The sequence below is a fragment of the Oncorhynchus gorbuscha genome, linkage group LG03 (genome assembly GCF_021184085.1).
Source record: "Oncorhynchus gorbuscha isolate QuinsamMale2020 ecotype Even-year linkage group LG03, OgorEven_v1.0, whole genome shotgun sequence".
Lineage (NCBI taxonomy): Eukaryota > Metazoa > Chordata > Actinopteri > Salmoniformes > Salmonidae > Oncorhynchus > Oncorhynchus gorbuscha.
The window spans coordinates 35,325,190-35,340,309 of record NC_060175.1 but is presented as its reverse complement, the minus strand read 5'-3'; the positions used below and the strand labels follow the sequence as shown (position 1 = coordinate 35,340,309).

Genomic DNA, 15,120 nt, shown 5'->3' with positions numbered 1-15,120 from the left:
AGACGCAGACCAATTTCTCTAGCTTAAACTAATGGATTTTGATAGGGATTTTTAAAATGATGTTCATTAGATTGACTCATGGGTGCGTCAATACACTCTTAAAGATTTCAATTAGTGCCTGTCTGTTCAGTCACTGACAAACACACTCACACAGACTGGAGTTACAGGCAGAGCCAGTTTCAAGAGAGCAGTTGTTAAGCTGGCTCATCCACTCAGTCTCTCTCCCTCTGTGTGTGTGTGTGTGTGTGTGTGTGTGTGTGTGTGTGTGTGTGTGTGTGTGTGTGTGTGTGTGTGTGTGTGTGTGTGTGTGTGTGTGTGTGTGTGTGTGTGTGTGTGTGTGTGTGTGTGTGTGTGTGTGTGTGTGTGTGTGTGTGTGTGTGTGTGTGTGAACTATTCTGAGTCATTGTTCAATCGACAACCATCCTGATGACAATTTGTAAGTCGCTCTGGATAAGAGCGTCTGCTAAATGACTTAAATGTAAATGTAAATGTAATGACATATAGACAGTATATTCATATGCAGGTCCTCTACTAGGATAATCATCAGTTCATCACTGTCTGTCACAGAATACCAACATGTAAATAGTTTAATTCATTTGATGTACTGAGAAAAACAGTGTTTCAGTGACGCACACGAGAGAATGCAAGAAAATTTGACCCGTGGACAATGCTGTCATTCTGATAGCGCTGGTCCAGCCCCCTTCAAAGAAAGAGTGACCAGTCCACGCTACCTAGGTACAATTCCGCCATTCACTCTCAACAAGCAGACATTTATCAATGGTGGACTTACATTAGCCCCGCGATAAGCCAGGAATACCAAACGATGTTGAGTCAATTGTGTGTAGTGTTGTTAATCATCATTAATTGGCAGGGCTACACGAATGTCTACAATTTATTTTTCAAATACTTTATGTATATAATTATGGAAGGATATCAAAAAGACATTACAGAAATCAGAAAGATGATACGAAAATGATTTGTATTTTGCATATTGACATGACCAATATGACTAATATAGGCGAATAAAAAAAACCATGATGAAAAGGTTTTTCGTAGCAGGTTAGGAGACCAATTTCCCAACCTTAAACCCAGTCTCCTAACCTGTTATGTTAATTATCCTTGCCTGCTGCGTAAATTATCCTAACCTGCTACAAAACAGTCACTTCAGTATAGAAGTGGAGTGAAGAGCGTTTCCTTAAACAATTAGTTGCAAGTATTACGTTGTAGACTTGACGCAAACAGTTTTGGAGTAGGCTACAGACGGCGCATTTGTCTCTGGTTGGTTCAATGACAGTCTCTTGTCCAATCAGTGACTACTGATGATTTTACACATCAGAGAGGTTGAAAGATTGTAAACTCTGTGCCAAACCGATATACTCTCGCTCTATCCTAGCCTATATTTTTTTGTCAATAGGCATACGAGTAGGCTTTTTACGTTTAGTTTTTCTGTAAATTAAATGAATGTTTTAATCCATTCGAATCTGCTGAGTAGCCTTCTGCTGCAAAGAGAACGTTCAAGATTGGGGACTCTTAAATCCGAATGTATTTATTTAGCCTGTTCTCTTTGAGATACGGTACATAGCAGGGGATACATGTTTACATTTAATATATTTATTTGACTAACAATTCATGAGCAGGAGGAAACCGTCGAGGGTAGTCAATATTGTACATCTCTCCCAGCTCGTAATGTTTGATAAATTGTGTCAACTGTCGGAATGAGGGGACTCCGGAAGGTGCTCGCGCTATGCTTCGCGCTACCATGGCTCCAGCTCACCTGCGCTCAAACTCAAGAAGGTAAGTTTCGTGCCTCTATTGGGCTTGCCGTCAAATTGATTAGACTTTCTCTCAAGTCATTTCCTCTTCCCCCGACAGTGCCCAAATTTCTGTTTAAAAAAACTATTATGAAAATGAGGAGTCATTTGGGAATTGGCCCAAAGTGTCTCATTTTGTGGCATACCTCATTTACGCCCCAAGAAAGTTGCCTATTATTTTGTCAACAATCCCAATATGGTTCGTGTTTTTTTAGGAGGGACCAATCCCACAGTTGTGTACTTAAATAGTCAATATGGCATCACTTGTCTTAAATGTCTTAAATGTACTTGTCCTCACCTAAATCGGTGTTGTGAATCTGACCCTAGAGACAAAACCAGTTTCATATGTGCTGAACCTGTTTGCTGTGCGTTAGTAGACTTAAGTTAGCCGAAATTCGAAACAGTGTGCTTGTATGTGTTTGTGTCAACTGTGTCTGTGTTATCGCTTGCCATGCAAGTTGTTAAGGAAAAGCAGCTCCTCCCTATAAATGTCTAAGAAAACAATGTTTACTTTCTGTTTTTCTGTGTCTTTCTCACTTTGCACCTCAAAAGTGTTCCTGGAAAATACTTTCAAATCTATGCAGTGTATTCACCTGGTATTCATAGTGGGTCAGGTGTTAGTGTGTATAGCCTCCATGTCAGAGTGAGGTGTTGTGATTCGAATCACAAACAACCACGAACGCTGGCTGAACTTTGCCTCTGTAATTATGTCATCCGGCTGTAGGTAAATAAGGTGGTGCATTGCAGGAGGAAAACCATGTAAACAACAGGTCAGGGCGCAGGTGATCCCCATCAGGTGACAGTCAATGGAAGATAATAGGCTGAAGTAAATAGACTCATACTGTACATGTCACACAACAGTACAAATATATTTCATGTAGATTTTGAAAAGCATCAAATCAATACTTTATTTCCTCTGCATAGCACACTATCCTTATTTCAATGTATTCTCTAGAGATCTATAACTCCTCATCAATATCTGGTAAACAATTCATTCATTGCTGGTAAATGTTGCATGGATCCATTTTTTTAAACATGTTAATAAATTGTTTACTACACAATGGACCAGAGTTGAATCTGCATGTTAGAATACTCACACTTTATTTACTGAGGGACAGTTGGTCCTATATGTAACAGGTTGGCTCCAGTCAAATTTAATGAAATATAATTCGATTGATGGACTGGTTGATTAATTGTCCTATATGTGACCATGAGCACTGGTCAGGTAGTGCTTTGTTGTCTTAGCCATCGGGGATGTGGCACAGAGCTCAAGATTACAAGGCCCTGTGTGCCATAAACTCATATCAGGGTTCAGAGATAACGATAACTGCCATGTCATAAAAATATACCTATCACAACACTTCTCAGGCATCTCTGAAGCTTGGATTTTCCTCAATCTCTTCAAGCTTGTTTTCTATCACCTGGAACTGTGTGTGTATGTGTGTATGTGTCTGTGTGCACGTGTGTTTGTCTGTGTGTGTGTGTGTGTGTGTGTGTGTGTGTGTGTGTGTGTGTGTGTGTGTGTGTGTGTGTGTGTGTGTGTGTGTGTGTGTGTGTGTGTGTGTGTGTGTGTGTGTGTGTGTGTGTGTGTGTGTGTGTGTGTGTGTGTGTGTGTGTGTGTGTGTGTGTGTGTGTGTGTGTGTGTGTGAGGGTTGACATTCCTGGCATGACTATTCTAATGCTCAGATGTTTGTGACTGTAGCATATTTATCTGAATCATTTAATTATTGTTACGTGGAACAAATGTATTTTTAATGATTGATAATTTAGTGATTTCTGGTAAAGACCTTAATTGAATTATGATGCACACCCTTGTAGAAAATGCATTATTTTTGGTTAATAAAAAACAATTGACCTGTTCAGGTTTTATAATACAGTTATACATCAGGATATTATTTTTGACGATATATCGCAATATTATCATTATAATTTAAATGGTTCCAATATGTATTTAAAGCTTTGATTTAATTTCCTTCTTTGTAATTGCACAATAACTGCCCACACAAAACAATTTGTGCCTTACAGGTAATCCTCTCAGTGTTTACTGCTTCACAAGAGGGACACCTGTTCTTATTTACGGATACGTCACAAAAAAATGTTGTCGCACCGGTTAGTGAGGCATGTACTCTAGCATGTTATTGTGCAACCCCTGAACTTTTCAACACAGAATCCTACACACACTTTGTTCACCAAACTTAATCATCTAGAAATACATGTTTCACATTGTTCATATTAAGTCATTGCCTTTTACAATGCAATGCTCATATTACTTTTAAGAACTACATGATTAAAATATATGTCTGTAAAGTATAAGCTTCTCACTGTAATCAGTGCCTGGAATCTGGTTCAGGTTATTAATCTACCTACCACGGTGTTTACAAATACTACAGAAACAAGATCATCCACATGTATTGATCACATTTTTGCTAATACTGTAGGACTTTGTTCTAAAGCTATATCCGTACCCATTAGTTGCAGTGATCACAATATAGTGGCTATATCCAGGAAAGACAAAGTTCCGAAAGCTGGGCCTAAAATAGTATTTAAGAGATTATACAAAAGATTTTGCTTTGAGTTATGAGGATGATGTTAAAAATCTTTGTTGGTCTGATGTGATTAATAAGGAGCATCTAGACGCTGAACTTGATGAATTTATCAAATGTATTCTTCCAATTATTAATAAACATGCACATGTTAAGAAACTGACTGTTAGAACTGTTAAGGCTCCATGGATTGATGAGGAATTTGAAAACTGTATGGTTGAAAAAGATGGGGCAAAAGTAGTGGCTAATAAGTCTGGCTGCACATCTGACTGGCTGAATTACCGCAAATTGAGAAATGATGTGACTAAACAACAAAAATAATAATAAATTGTATTATGAAGCCAAGATCGATGATATAAAGAATGATGGAACCATTTGATGTTGCCAATTATTTTAATGATTACTTCATTGGCAAAGTGGGCAAACTTAGGCAGGACTTGTATTAAAAAACAAATAATGAAAAAAAAGCATTGCAAGACCAATTCATTCTGCTACCCAAGAGTGGTAAAGCAGCCTTTACTGGTTCTAACTGCAGACCTATCCGCTTGCTGCCAGCTCTGAGCAAACTGTTGGAAAAAATTGTGTTTGACCAAATACAATGCTATTGCTCTGTTAACAAATTAACAACAGACTTTCAGAATACTTATAGAGAAGGGCACTCAACATGTACTGCACTGACAAATCAAATCAAATCAAATTTCAAATTTATTTATATAGCCCTTCGTACATAAGCTGATATCTCAAAGTGCTGTACAGAAACCCAGCCTAAAACCCCAAACAGCAAACAATGCAGGTGTAAAAGCACGGTGGCTAGGAAAAACTCCCTAGAAAGGCCAAAACCTAGGAAGAAACCTAGAGAGGAACCGGGCTATGTGGGGTGGCCAGTCCTCTTCTGGCTGTGCCGGGTAGAGATTATAACAGAACATGACCAAGATGTTCAAATGTTCATAAATGACCAGCATGGTCAAATAATAATAAGGCAGAACAGTTGAAACTGGAGCAGCAGCACAGTCAGGTGGACTGGGGACAGCAAGGAGCCATCATGTCAGGTAGTCCTGGGGCACGGTCCTAGGGCTCAGGTCCTCCGAGAGAGAGAAAGAAAGAGAGAATTAGAGAGAGCATATGTGGGGTGGCCAGTCCTCTTCTGGCTGTGCCGGGTGGAGATTATAACAGAACGTGGCCAAGATGTTCAAATGTTCATAAATGACCAGCATGGTTGAATAATAGTAAGGCAGAACAGTTGAAACTGGAGCAGGAGCATGGCCAGGTGGACTGGGGACAGCAAGGAGTCCTCATGTCAGGTAGTCCTGGGACATGGTCCTAGGGCCCAGGCCAGTTGAAACTGGAGCAGCAGCATGGCCAGGTGGACTGGGGACAGCAAGGAGTCATCATGTCAGGTAGTCCTGGGGCATGGTCCTAGGGCTCAGGTCCTCCGAGAGAGAGAAAGAAAGAGAGAAGGAGAGAATTAGAGAACGCACACTTAGATTCACACAGGACACCTGAATAGGACAGGAGAAGTACTCCAGATAAACAAACTGACCCTAGCCCCCCGACACATAAACTACTGCAGCATAAATACTGGAGGCTGAGACAGGAGGGTTCAGGAGACACTGTGGCCCCATCCGAGGACACCCCCGGACAGGGCCAAACAGGAAGGATATAACCCCACCCACTTTGCCAAAGCACAGCCCCCACACCACTAGAGGGACACAAATGTCTGATTGGTTGAAAGAAATTGATAATAACAAGATTGTGTGAGCTGTCCTGTTTGATTTCAGTGCAGCCTTTGACATTATTGACCATAACCTGTTGTTGAGAAAACAATGTGTTATGGCTTTTAAACATCTTCCATATCTTGGGTTCAGAGCTATCTATCTAATAGAACAGAGAGTTTTCTTTAATGGAAGCTTCTCTAATGTCAAACATGTAACGTGAGGTGTACCGCAGGGCAGCTCTCTAGGCCCTCTACTCTTTTCTATTTTTCCAATGATCTGCCACTGGCAGTAAACAAAGCATGTGTGTCTATGTTTGCTGATGAGTCAACAACATACGCATCAGCAACCACAGCTAATGAAATCACTGAAACCCTTAACAAAAGGTTGCAGTCTGTTTTGGAAGGGGTGGCCTGTAGTAAACTGGTCCTGAACGTCTCTAAAACTAAGAACATTGTATTTGGTACAAATCATTCCCTAAGTTCTGTAACTCAGCTGTTGAACAAGTTGAGAATACTAAATTACTTGGTTTTACCGTAGATTGTACAAGTACGGGAAAAAGTACAAAAATGTATCCACTCACTACTGTAAGTCTTTCAGGAGAAGAGTGTCTGCTAATGACTAAAATGTAATTGTGAACTGTCATGGTTAAAACATAGATTCAATGGTTGTAAAGATAGGGAGAGGTCTGTCTGTAATAAAGAGATGCTCTGGTTTTATGACACCACACTCCAAAAAGCAAGTCCTGCAGGCTCTAGTTTTGTTTTATCTTGATTATGGTCCAGCCGTGTGGTCGAGTGCTGCAAGAAAATACGTAGTTAAGCTGCAGCTGCCCCAGAACAGAGCAGCATGCCTTGCTCGTCACTGTAATCAGAGGGCTAATATAAATACTATGCATGCCAAGTCTCTCTTGGCTAAGAGTTGAGTAGAGACTGACTGCATCACTTCTTCTTTTTATAAGAAATATTAATATGTTGAAAATTCCAAATTGTTTGCATAGTCAACTTACACACAGCTCTGACACACACATTTACCCCACCAGATATGCCACCAGAGGTCATTTCACAGTCCGCAAATCCAGAACAAATTTGAGAAAGTGTACAGTTTTTATTGAGCTATTATTGCATGGAACTCCCTACCATCTCTTATAGCTCAAATGAACAGCAAACCTGGTTTCAAAAAACAGATAAGCAACACCTCACGGCACAACGCCTTTCCCCTATTTGACCTAGATAGTTTATGTGTATGTATTGATATGTAGGCTATGTGTGCCATTTGTAAATTGATGTAGTTCTGTCCTTGAGCTGTTCTTGTTTATTAATGTTCTGTATTATGTCATGTTTTCTGTGGACCAACATTCCAAAATACCAAATACCAAACATAAAAAGTATGATATGTACTCGAATGTACTACTATGATGATGACTATTATGTAACAAATCAAAGTTTTTTGGTTGCGTACAAAGATTAGCAGATGTTACTGTTATGCAGGTGAATGAGGACCCAAAAGCGACTTGGCGAAAACAGAGTCTTTAATCCAGTTAAAGGAAATAGCAATACTCCTAGACAAATCGGAGCGGTAAATAAAGCATAAAAAACAATTCCACTCGTAATCACGAGAACTGACTGGAGACTCGATAATAAACTGCAGGTTGCCTCGGGAAGGCACTTGACCGTAGCAGACTCAGACACCTGCTCACCACGCAGCATCTGAGGGAAACACGACACGACAGGGCGATACAAAGACACAGCACGGTGAACAATATACAAGGATCCGACAGGGCAGAAACGGAAAACAAGGGGAGAAATAGGGACTCTAATCAGGGGAAAAGATAGGGAACAGGTGTGGGAAGACTAAATGATTGATTAGGGGAATAAGAACAGCTGGGAGCAGGAACGGAACGATAGAGAGAAGAGAGAGAGGGAGGGAGAGAGAAAAAGGGGAACGAACCTAAAAAGACCAGCAGGGGGAAAACGAACAGAAGGAAAAGCAAAATGACAAGACAATATAAGACAAAACATGACAGTACCCCCCCACTCACCGAGCGCCTCCTGGCGCACTCGAGGAGGAATCCTGGCGGCAACGGAGGAAATCATCAATCAGTGAACGGTCCAGCACGTCCCGAGACGGAACCCAACTCCTCTCCTCAGGACCGTAACCCTCCCAATCCACTAAGTATTGGTGACCCCGTCCCGAGAACGCATGTCCATGATCCTACGTACCTTGTAAATAGGTGCGCTCTCGACAAGGACGGGAGGGGGGAGGGAAGACGAACGGGGGTGCGAAGAAAGGGCTTGACACAGGAGACATGGAAGACAGGATGGACGCGACGAAGATGTCGCGGAAGAAGCAGTCGCACAGCGACAGGATTGACGACCTGGGAGACACGGAACGGACCAATGAACCGCGGAGTCAACTTACGAGAAGCTGTCGTAAGAGGAAGGTTGCGAGTGGAAAGCCACACTCTCTGGCCGCAACAATACCTTGGACTCTTAATCCTACGTTTATTGGCGGCTCTCACAGTCTGTGCCCTGTAACGGCAAAGTGCAGACCTCACCCTCCTCCAGGTGCGCTCACAACGTTGGACAAACGCTTGAGCGGAGGGAACGCTGGACTCGGCAAGCTGGGATGAGAACAGAGGAGGCTGGTAACCCAGACTACTCTGAAACGGAGATAACCCGGTAGCAGACGAAGGAAGCGAGTTGTGAGCGTATTCTGCCCAGGGGAGCTGTTCTGCCCAAGACGCAGGGTTTCTGAAAGAAAGGCTGCGTAGTATGCGACCAATCGTCTGATTGGCCCTCTCTGCTTGACCGTTAGACTGGGGATGAAACCCGGAAGAGAGACTGACGGACGCACCAATCAAACGACAGAACTCCCTCCAAAACTGTGACGTGAATTGCGGACCTCTGTCTGAAACGGCGTCTAACGGGAGGCCATGAATTCTGAACACATTCTCGATGATGATTTGTGCCGTCTCCTTAGCGGAAGGAAGTTTAGCGAGAGGAATGAAATGTGCCGCCTTAGAGAACCTATCGACAACCGTAAGAATCACAGTCTTCCCCGCAGACAAAGGCAGACCGGTAATGAAGTCTAGGGCGATGTGAGACCATGGTCGAGAAGGAATGGGGAGCGGTCTGAGACGACCGGCAGGAGGAGAGTTACCTGACTTAGTCTGCGCGCAGTCCGAACAAGCAGCCACGAAACGGCGCGTGTCACGCTCCTGAGTCGGCCACCAAAAGCGCTGGCGAATAGAAGCAAGAGTGCCTCGAACACCGGGATGACCAGCTAACTTGGCAGAGTGAGCCCACTGAAGAACAGCCAGACGAGTGGAAACAGGAACGAAAAGAAGGTTACTAGGACAAGCGCGCGCGACGCAGTGTGCGTGAGTGCTTGCTTAACCTGTCTTTCAATTCCCCAGACTGTCAACCCGACAACACGCCCATAAGGAAGAATCCCCTCGGGATCAGTAGAAGCCACTGAAGAACTAAAAAGACGGGATAAGGCATCAGGCTTGGTGTTCTTGCTACCCGGACGGTAAGAAATCACAAACTCGAAACGAGCGAAAAATAACGCCCAACGAGCTTGACGAGCATTAAGTCGTTTGGCAGAACGGATGTACTCAAGGTTCTTATGGTCTGTCCAAACGACAAAAGGAACGGTCGCCCCCTCCAACCATTGTCGCCATTCGCCTAGGGCTAAGCGGATGGCGAGCAGTTCGCGATTACCCACATCATAGTTGCGTTCAGATGGCGACAGGCGATGAGAAAAATAAGCGCAAGGATGAACCTTATCGTCAGACTGGAAGCGCTGGGATAGAATGGCTCCCACGCCTACCTCTGAAGCGTCAACCTCGACAATGAATTGTCTAGTGACGTCAGGAGTAACGAGGATAGGAGCGGACGTAAAACGTTCTTTTAGAAGATCAAAAGCTCCCTGGGCGGAACCGGACCACTTAAAACACGTCTTGACAGAAGTAAGAGCTGTGAGAGGGGCAGCAACTTGACCGAAATTACGAATGAAACGCCGATAGAAATTAGCGAAACCTAGAAAGCGCTGCAACTCGACACGTGACCTTGGAACGGGCCACTCACTGACAGCTTGGACCTTAGCGGAATCCATCTGAATGCCTTCAGCGGAAATAACGGAACCGAGAAAAGTAACAGAGGAGACATGAAAAGAGCACTTCTCAGCCTTCACGTAGAGACAATTCTCTAAAAGGCGCTGGAGAACACGTCGAACGTGCTGAACATGAATCTCGAGTGACGGTGAAAAAATCAGGATATCGTCAAGGTAGACAAAAACAAAGATGTTCAGCATGTCTCTCAGAACATCATTAACTAATGCCTGAAAAACAGCTGGCGCATTGGCGAGACCAAACGGCAGAACCCGGTACTCAAAATGCCCTAACGGAGTGTTAAACGCCGTTTTCCACTCGTCCCCCTCTCTGATGCGCACGAGATGGTAAGCGTTACGAAGGTCCAACTTAGTAAAGCACCTGGCTCCCTGCAGAATCTCGAAGGCTGATGACATAAGGGGAAGCGGATAACGATTCTTAACCGTTATGTCATTCAGCCCTCGATAATCCACGCAGAGGCGCAGAGTACCGTCCTTTTTCTTAACAAAAAAAACCCCGCCCCGGCCGGAGAGGAAGAAGGCACTATGGTACCGGCGTCAAGAGACACAGACAAATAATCCTCGAGAGCCTTACGTTCGGGAGCCGACAGAGAGTATAGTCTACCCCGAGGAGGAGTGGTCCCCGGAAGGAGATCAATACTACAATCATACGACCGGTGAGGAGGAAGGGAGTTGGCTCGGGACCGACTGAAGACCGTGCGCAGATCATGATATTCCTCCGGCACTCCTGTCAAATCGCCAGGTTCCTCCTGAGAAGTGGGGACAGAAGAAATGGGAGGGATGGCAGACATTAAACACTTCACATGACAAGAAACGTTCCAGGATAGGATAGAATTACTAGACCAATTAATAGAAGGATTATGACATACTAGCCAGGGATGACCCAAAACAACAGGTGTAAAAGGTGAATGAAAAATCAAAAAAGAAATAGTCTCACTGTGGTTACCAGATACTGTGAGGGTTAAAGGTAGTGTCTCAAATCTGATACAGGGAAGATGACTACCATCTAAGGCGAACATGGGCGTAGGCTTGTCTAACTGTCTGAAAGGAATGTCATGTTTCCGAGCCCATGCTTCGTCCATGAAACAACCCTCAGCCCCAGAGTCTATCAAGGCACTGCATGTAGCACCCGAACCGGTCCAGCGTAGATGGACCGACATAGTAGTACAGGATCTAGATGGAGAGACCTGAGTAGTAGCGCTCACCAGTAGCCCTCCGATTACTGATGAGCTCTGGCTTTTACTGGACATGAATTGACAAAATGTCCATCAAATCCGCAATAGAGGCACAGGCGGTTGGTGATCCTCCGTTCCCTCTCCTTAGTCGAGATGCGAATACCTCCCAGCTGCATGGGCTCAGTCTCTGAGCCAGAGGAGGGAGATGGTTGCGATGCGGAGCAGGGAAACACCGTTGACGCGAGCTCTCTTCCACGAGCTTGGTGACGAAGATCTACCCGTCGTTCTATGCGGATGGCGAGAGCAATCAAAGAGTCCACACTGGAAGGAACCTCCCGGGAGAGAATCTCATCTTTAACCACTGCGTGGAGTCCCTCCAGAAAACGAGCGAGCAGCGCCGGCTCGTTCCAGTCACTAGAGGCAGCAAGAGTGCGAAACTCTATAGAGTAATCCGTTATGGATCGATCACCTTGGCATAGGGAAGCCAGGGCCCTAGAAGCCTCCCTACCAAAAACTGAACGGTCAAAAACCCGAATCATCTCCTCTTTAAAGTTCTGGTAATTGTTTGAACAATCAGCCCTTGCCTCCCAGATAGCTGTGCCCCACTCTCGAGCCCGGCCAGTAAGGAGTGAAATGACGTAAGCAACCCGAGCTCTCTCTCTAGAGTATGTGTTGGGTTGGAGAGAGAACACAATATCACACTGGGTGAGAAAGGAGCGGCACTCCTTGGGCTGCCCGGAGTAGCAAGGTGGGTTATTAACCCTAGGTTCCGGAGGCTCGGCAGACCAGGAAGTAACAGGTGGCACGAGACGAAGACTCTGGAACTGTCCAGAGAGGTCGGAAACCTGAACGGCCAGGTTCTCCATGGCATGACGAGCAGCAGACAATTCCTGCTCGTGTCTGCCGAGCATGGCTCCTTGGATCTCGACGGCAGTGTTACGAGCGTCTGTAGTCGCTGGGTCCATTCTTTGGTCGGATCCTACTGTTATGCAGGTGAATGAGGACCCAAAAGCGACTTGGCGAAAACAGAGTCTTTAATCCAGTTAAAGGAAATAGCAATACTCCTAGACAAATCGGAGCGGTAAATAAAGCATAAAAAACAATTCCACTCGTAATCACGAGAACTGACTGGAGACTCGATAATAAACTGCAGGTTGCCTCGGGAAGGCACTTGACCGTAGCAGACTCAGACACCTGCTCACCACGCAGCATCTGAGGGAAACACGACACGACAGGGCGATACAAAGACACAGCACGGTGAACAATATACAAGGATCCGACAGGGCAGAAACGGAAAACAAGGGGAGAAATAGGGACTCTAATCAGGGGAAAAGATAGGGAACAGGTGGAAAACATTAATGAAAATTACAACTAAACCTAATCAGAAGACTAAATGATTGATTAGGGGAATAGGAACAGCTGGGAGCAGGAACGGAACGATAGAGAGAAGAGAGAGAGGGAGGGAGAGAGAAAAAGGGGAACGAACCTAAAAAGACCAGCAGGGGGAAAACGAACAGAAGGAAAAGCAAAATGACAAGACAATATAAGACAAAACATGACAGTTACAGCAGGTGTAGCGAAATGCATGTTTTTCCAGCTCCTACAGTGCTGTAATACAATATCAATACAATACTCATTATATTTCATAGTAAACTTATATTGGTGTGTGTATATCAGTGGTTGTGTGGTGAAAGATGTTTACAAACAAAATAAATGCACAATGAAAGGTTTTTAATTTAAGACAGACTGCATTACACGTTTTTAAAATTCACCATATACTTGTGAATATAGTACCAAAGTAATAAAAAACATACATCTCAGTGAGGCATGTTTGTGGGAATAGACCTCTAAGGTATGAGGTAATCTCTTGGTGTCCTGAGCCAAGTTTCTGTTTACCTCATCCATCGTTTATATCACTTTATAAAACGTGTTTATCTCCTCCTCCCTCTTTTCTTTCTTGTCGTTCTTTTCTTCCCTTTTCTTTCCACTCCACTTTTTGAGTTTTAAAACATTGGAAACATTAATGAAAATTACAACTAAACCTAATCAAGGACTGAGTAATGTTTCGAGAGTGTTAGGCAACTGGCTATGGCAGTAATGTTTTCAAACGTGTTAGGTTACTATCTATGGCAGTAATGTTTTCAAACGTGTTAGGTTACTGTCTATGACAGGAATGTTTTCAAACGTGTTAGGTTACTATCTATGGCAGTAATGTTTTCAAACGTGTTAGGTTACTATCTATGGCAGTAATGTTTTCAAACGTGTTAGGTTACTGTCTATGGCAGTAATGTTTCTAGAGTGTTAGGCAACTGGCTATGGCAGTAATGTTTTCAAACGTGTTAGGTTACTGTCTAGGACAGGAATGTTTTCAAACGTGTTAGGTTACTGTCTATGGCAGTAATGTTTTCAAACGTGTTAGGTTACTATCTATGGCAGTAATGTTTTCAAACGTGTTAGTTTCATGGTAGCGCCCGAACCGGTCACAGGTGAAAGAGACCGAAACAGAGTTTATTAATGTTCAAAACGGAATAACTGGATTTGTAGAGGAAACAACTGAGAAGCGACAGACCGTATCTATGGCAGTAATGTTTTCAAACGTGTTAGGTTACTGTCTATGGCAGTAATGTTTCTAGAGTGTTAGGTTACTGTCTATGGCAGTAATGTTTCTAGAGTGTTAGGTTACTGTCTATGGCAGTAATGTTTTCTAACGCTTTAGGTTACTGTCTATGGAAGTAATGTTTTCTAGTGTGTTAGGTTACTATCTATGGCAGTAATGTTTTCTAGCGTGTTAGTTTACTATCTATGGCAGTAATGTTTTCTAACGTGTTAGTTTCCTGTCTATGGTAGTTTTCAAACGTGTTAGTTTCCTGTCTATGGCAGTTTTCAAACATGTTAGTTTCCTGTCTATGGCAGTTTTCAAACGTGTTAGGTTACTGCCTATGACTGTAATGCTTTCTAGCTGTTAGGTTACTATCTATGGCTGTGATGTTTTCTAGCGTGTTAGGTTACTATCTATGGAAGTAATGTTTTCAAGCGTGTTAGGTTACTGTCTATGGCAGTAATGTTTTATAGCGTGTTAGGTTACTGTCTGGCAGTAATGTTTTCTAGCGTGTTAGGTTACTGTCTATGGCAGTAATGTTTTCTAGCATGTTAGGTTACTGTCTATCGAAGTAATGTTTTCAAGCGTGTTAGGTTACTGTCTATGGCAGTAATGTTTCCAAGCATGTTAGGTTACTGTGTGTGAGTTTTCTGTGAACTCTTCCACCCCTCTCCATCTCTCTGTCTGCCATCTGCAAATACTGAAGTGTCTCAATACCAAGGGAACCCACCTAATCAGCCCATTCAGATTCTTCACTTCTCCAGCAATATTTGAACATGCATGTTGCTCTGCCTGTCTGTGTATTTGTGTGTGTGTTAATGTAAATTACTGTGATGGAACATTTTGTATGTGTGTTCTTTTTCATCTGATGACCTGGTATACATGGATCCTTCATTTCTTTGTGTTCAATTATTGTGCCTGCATACACATTAGAGTTTGTGTGGTGATTGTATACTTTAGTGATTGTGTGTGCCTGGGTGTACATGTGCAGGTGCACAGGACTATTTCTCAACAGGCAATTGAACTGGTTGAGTGTCAACAGCTTTAAGCCATCTACTGATAGCAGTGACCCAGCTCAGGCTTCTCCCAGCGCTTAACCTAGGTGGGGTAGTGATAACATGGTTCTCATTGGGAAATGTACACATA

The 15,120-nt window shown here is 43.4% G+C and overlaps 1 protein-coding gene across 1 annotated transcript in view; it reads left to right on the top strand.

Moving 5' to 3' along the window:
* The first annotated feature begins 1,196 nt into the window (after positions 1 to 1,196).
* Positions 1,197 to 15,120, top strand: part of LOC124031275 (receptor tyrosine-protein kinase erbB-3-like) — a 64,048-nt gene continuing 50,124 nt past the window's right edge. Inside the window, exon 1 of the mRNA XM_046342337.1 lies at positions 1,197 to 1,794. Coding sequence (XP_046198293.1) covers positions 1,716 to 1,794 — 79 coding nt within the window. The 5' untranslated portion in view covers positions 1,197 to 1,715. The remainder of the gene's footprint in view (positions 1,795 to 15,120) is intronic.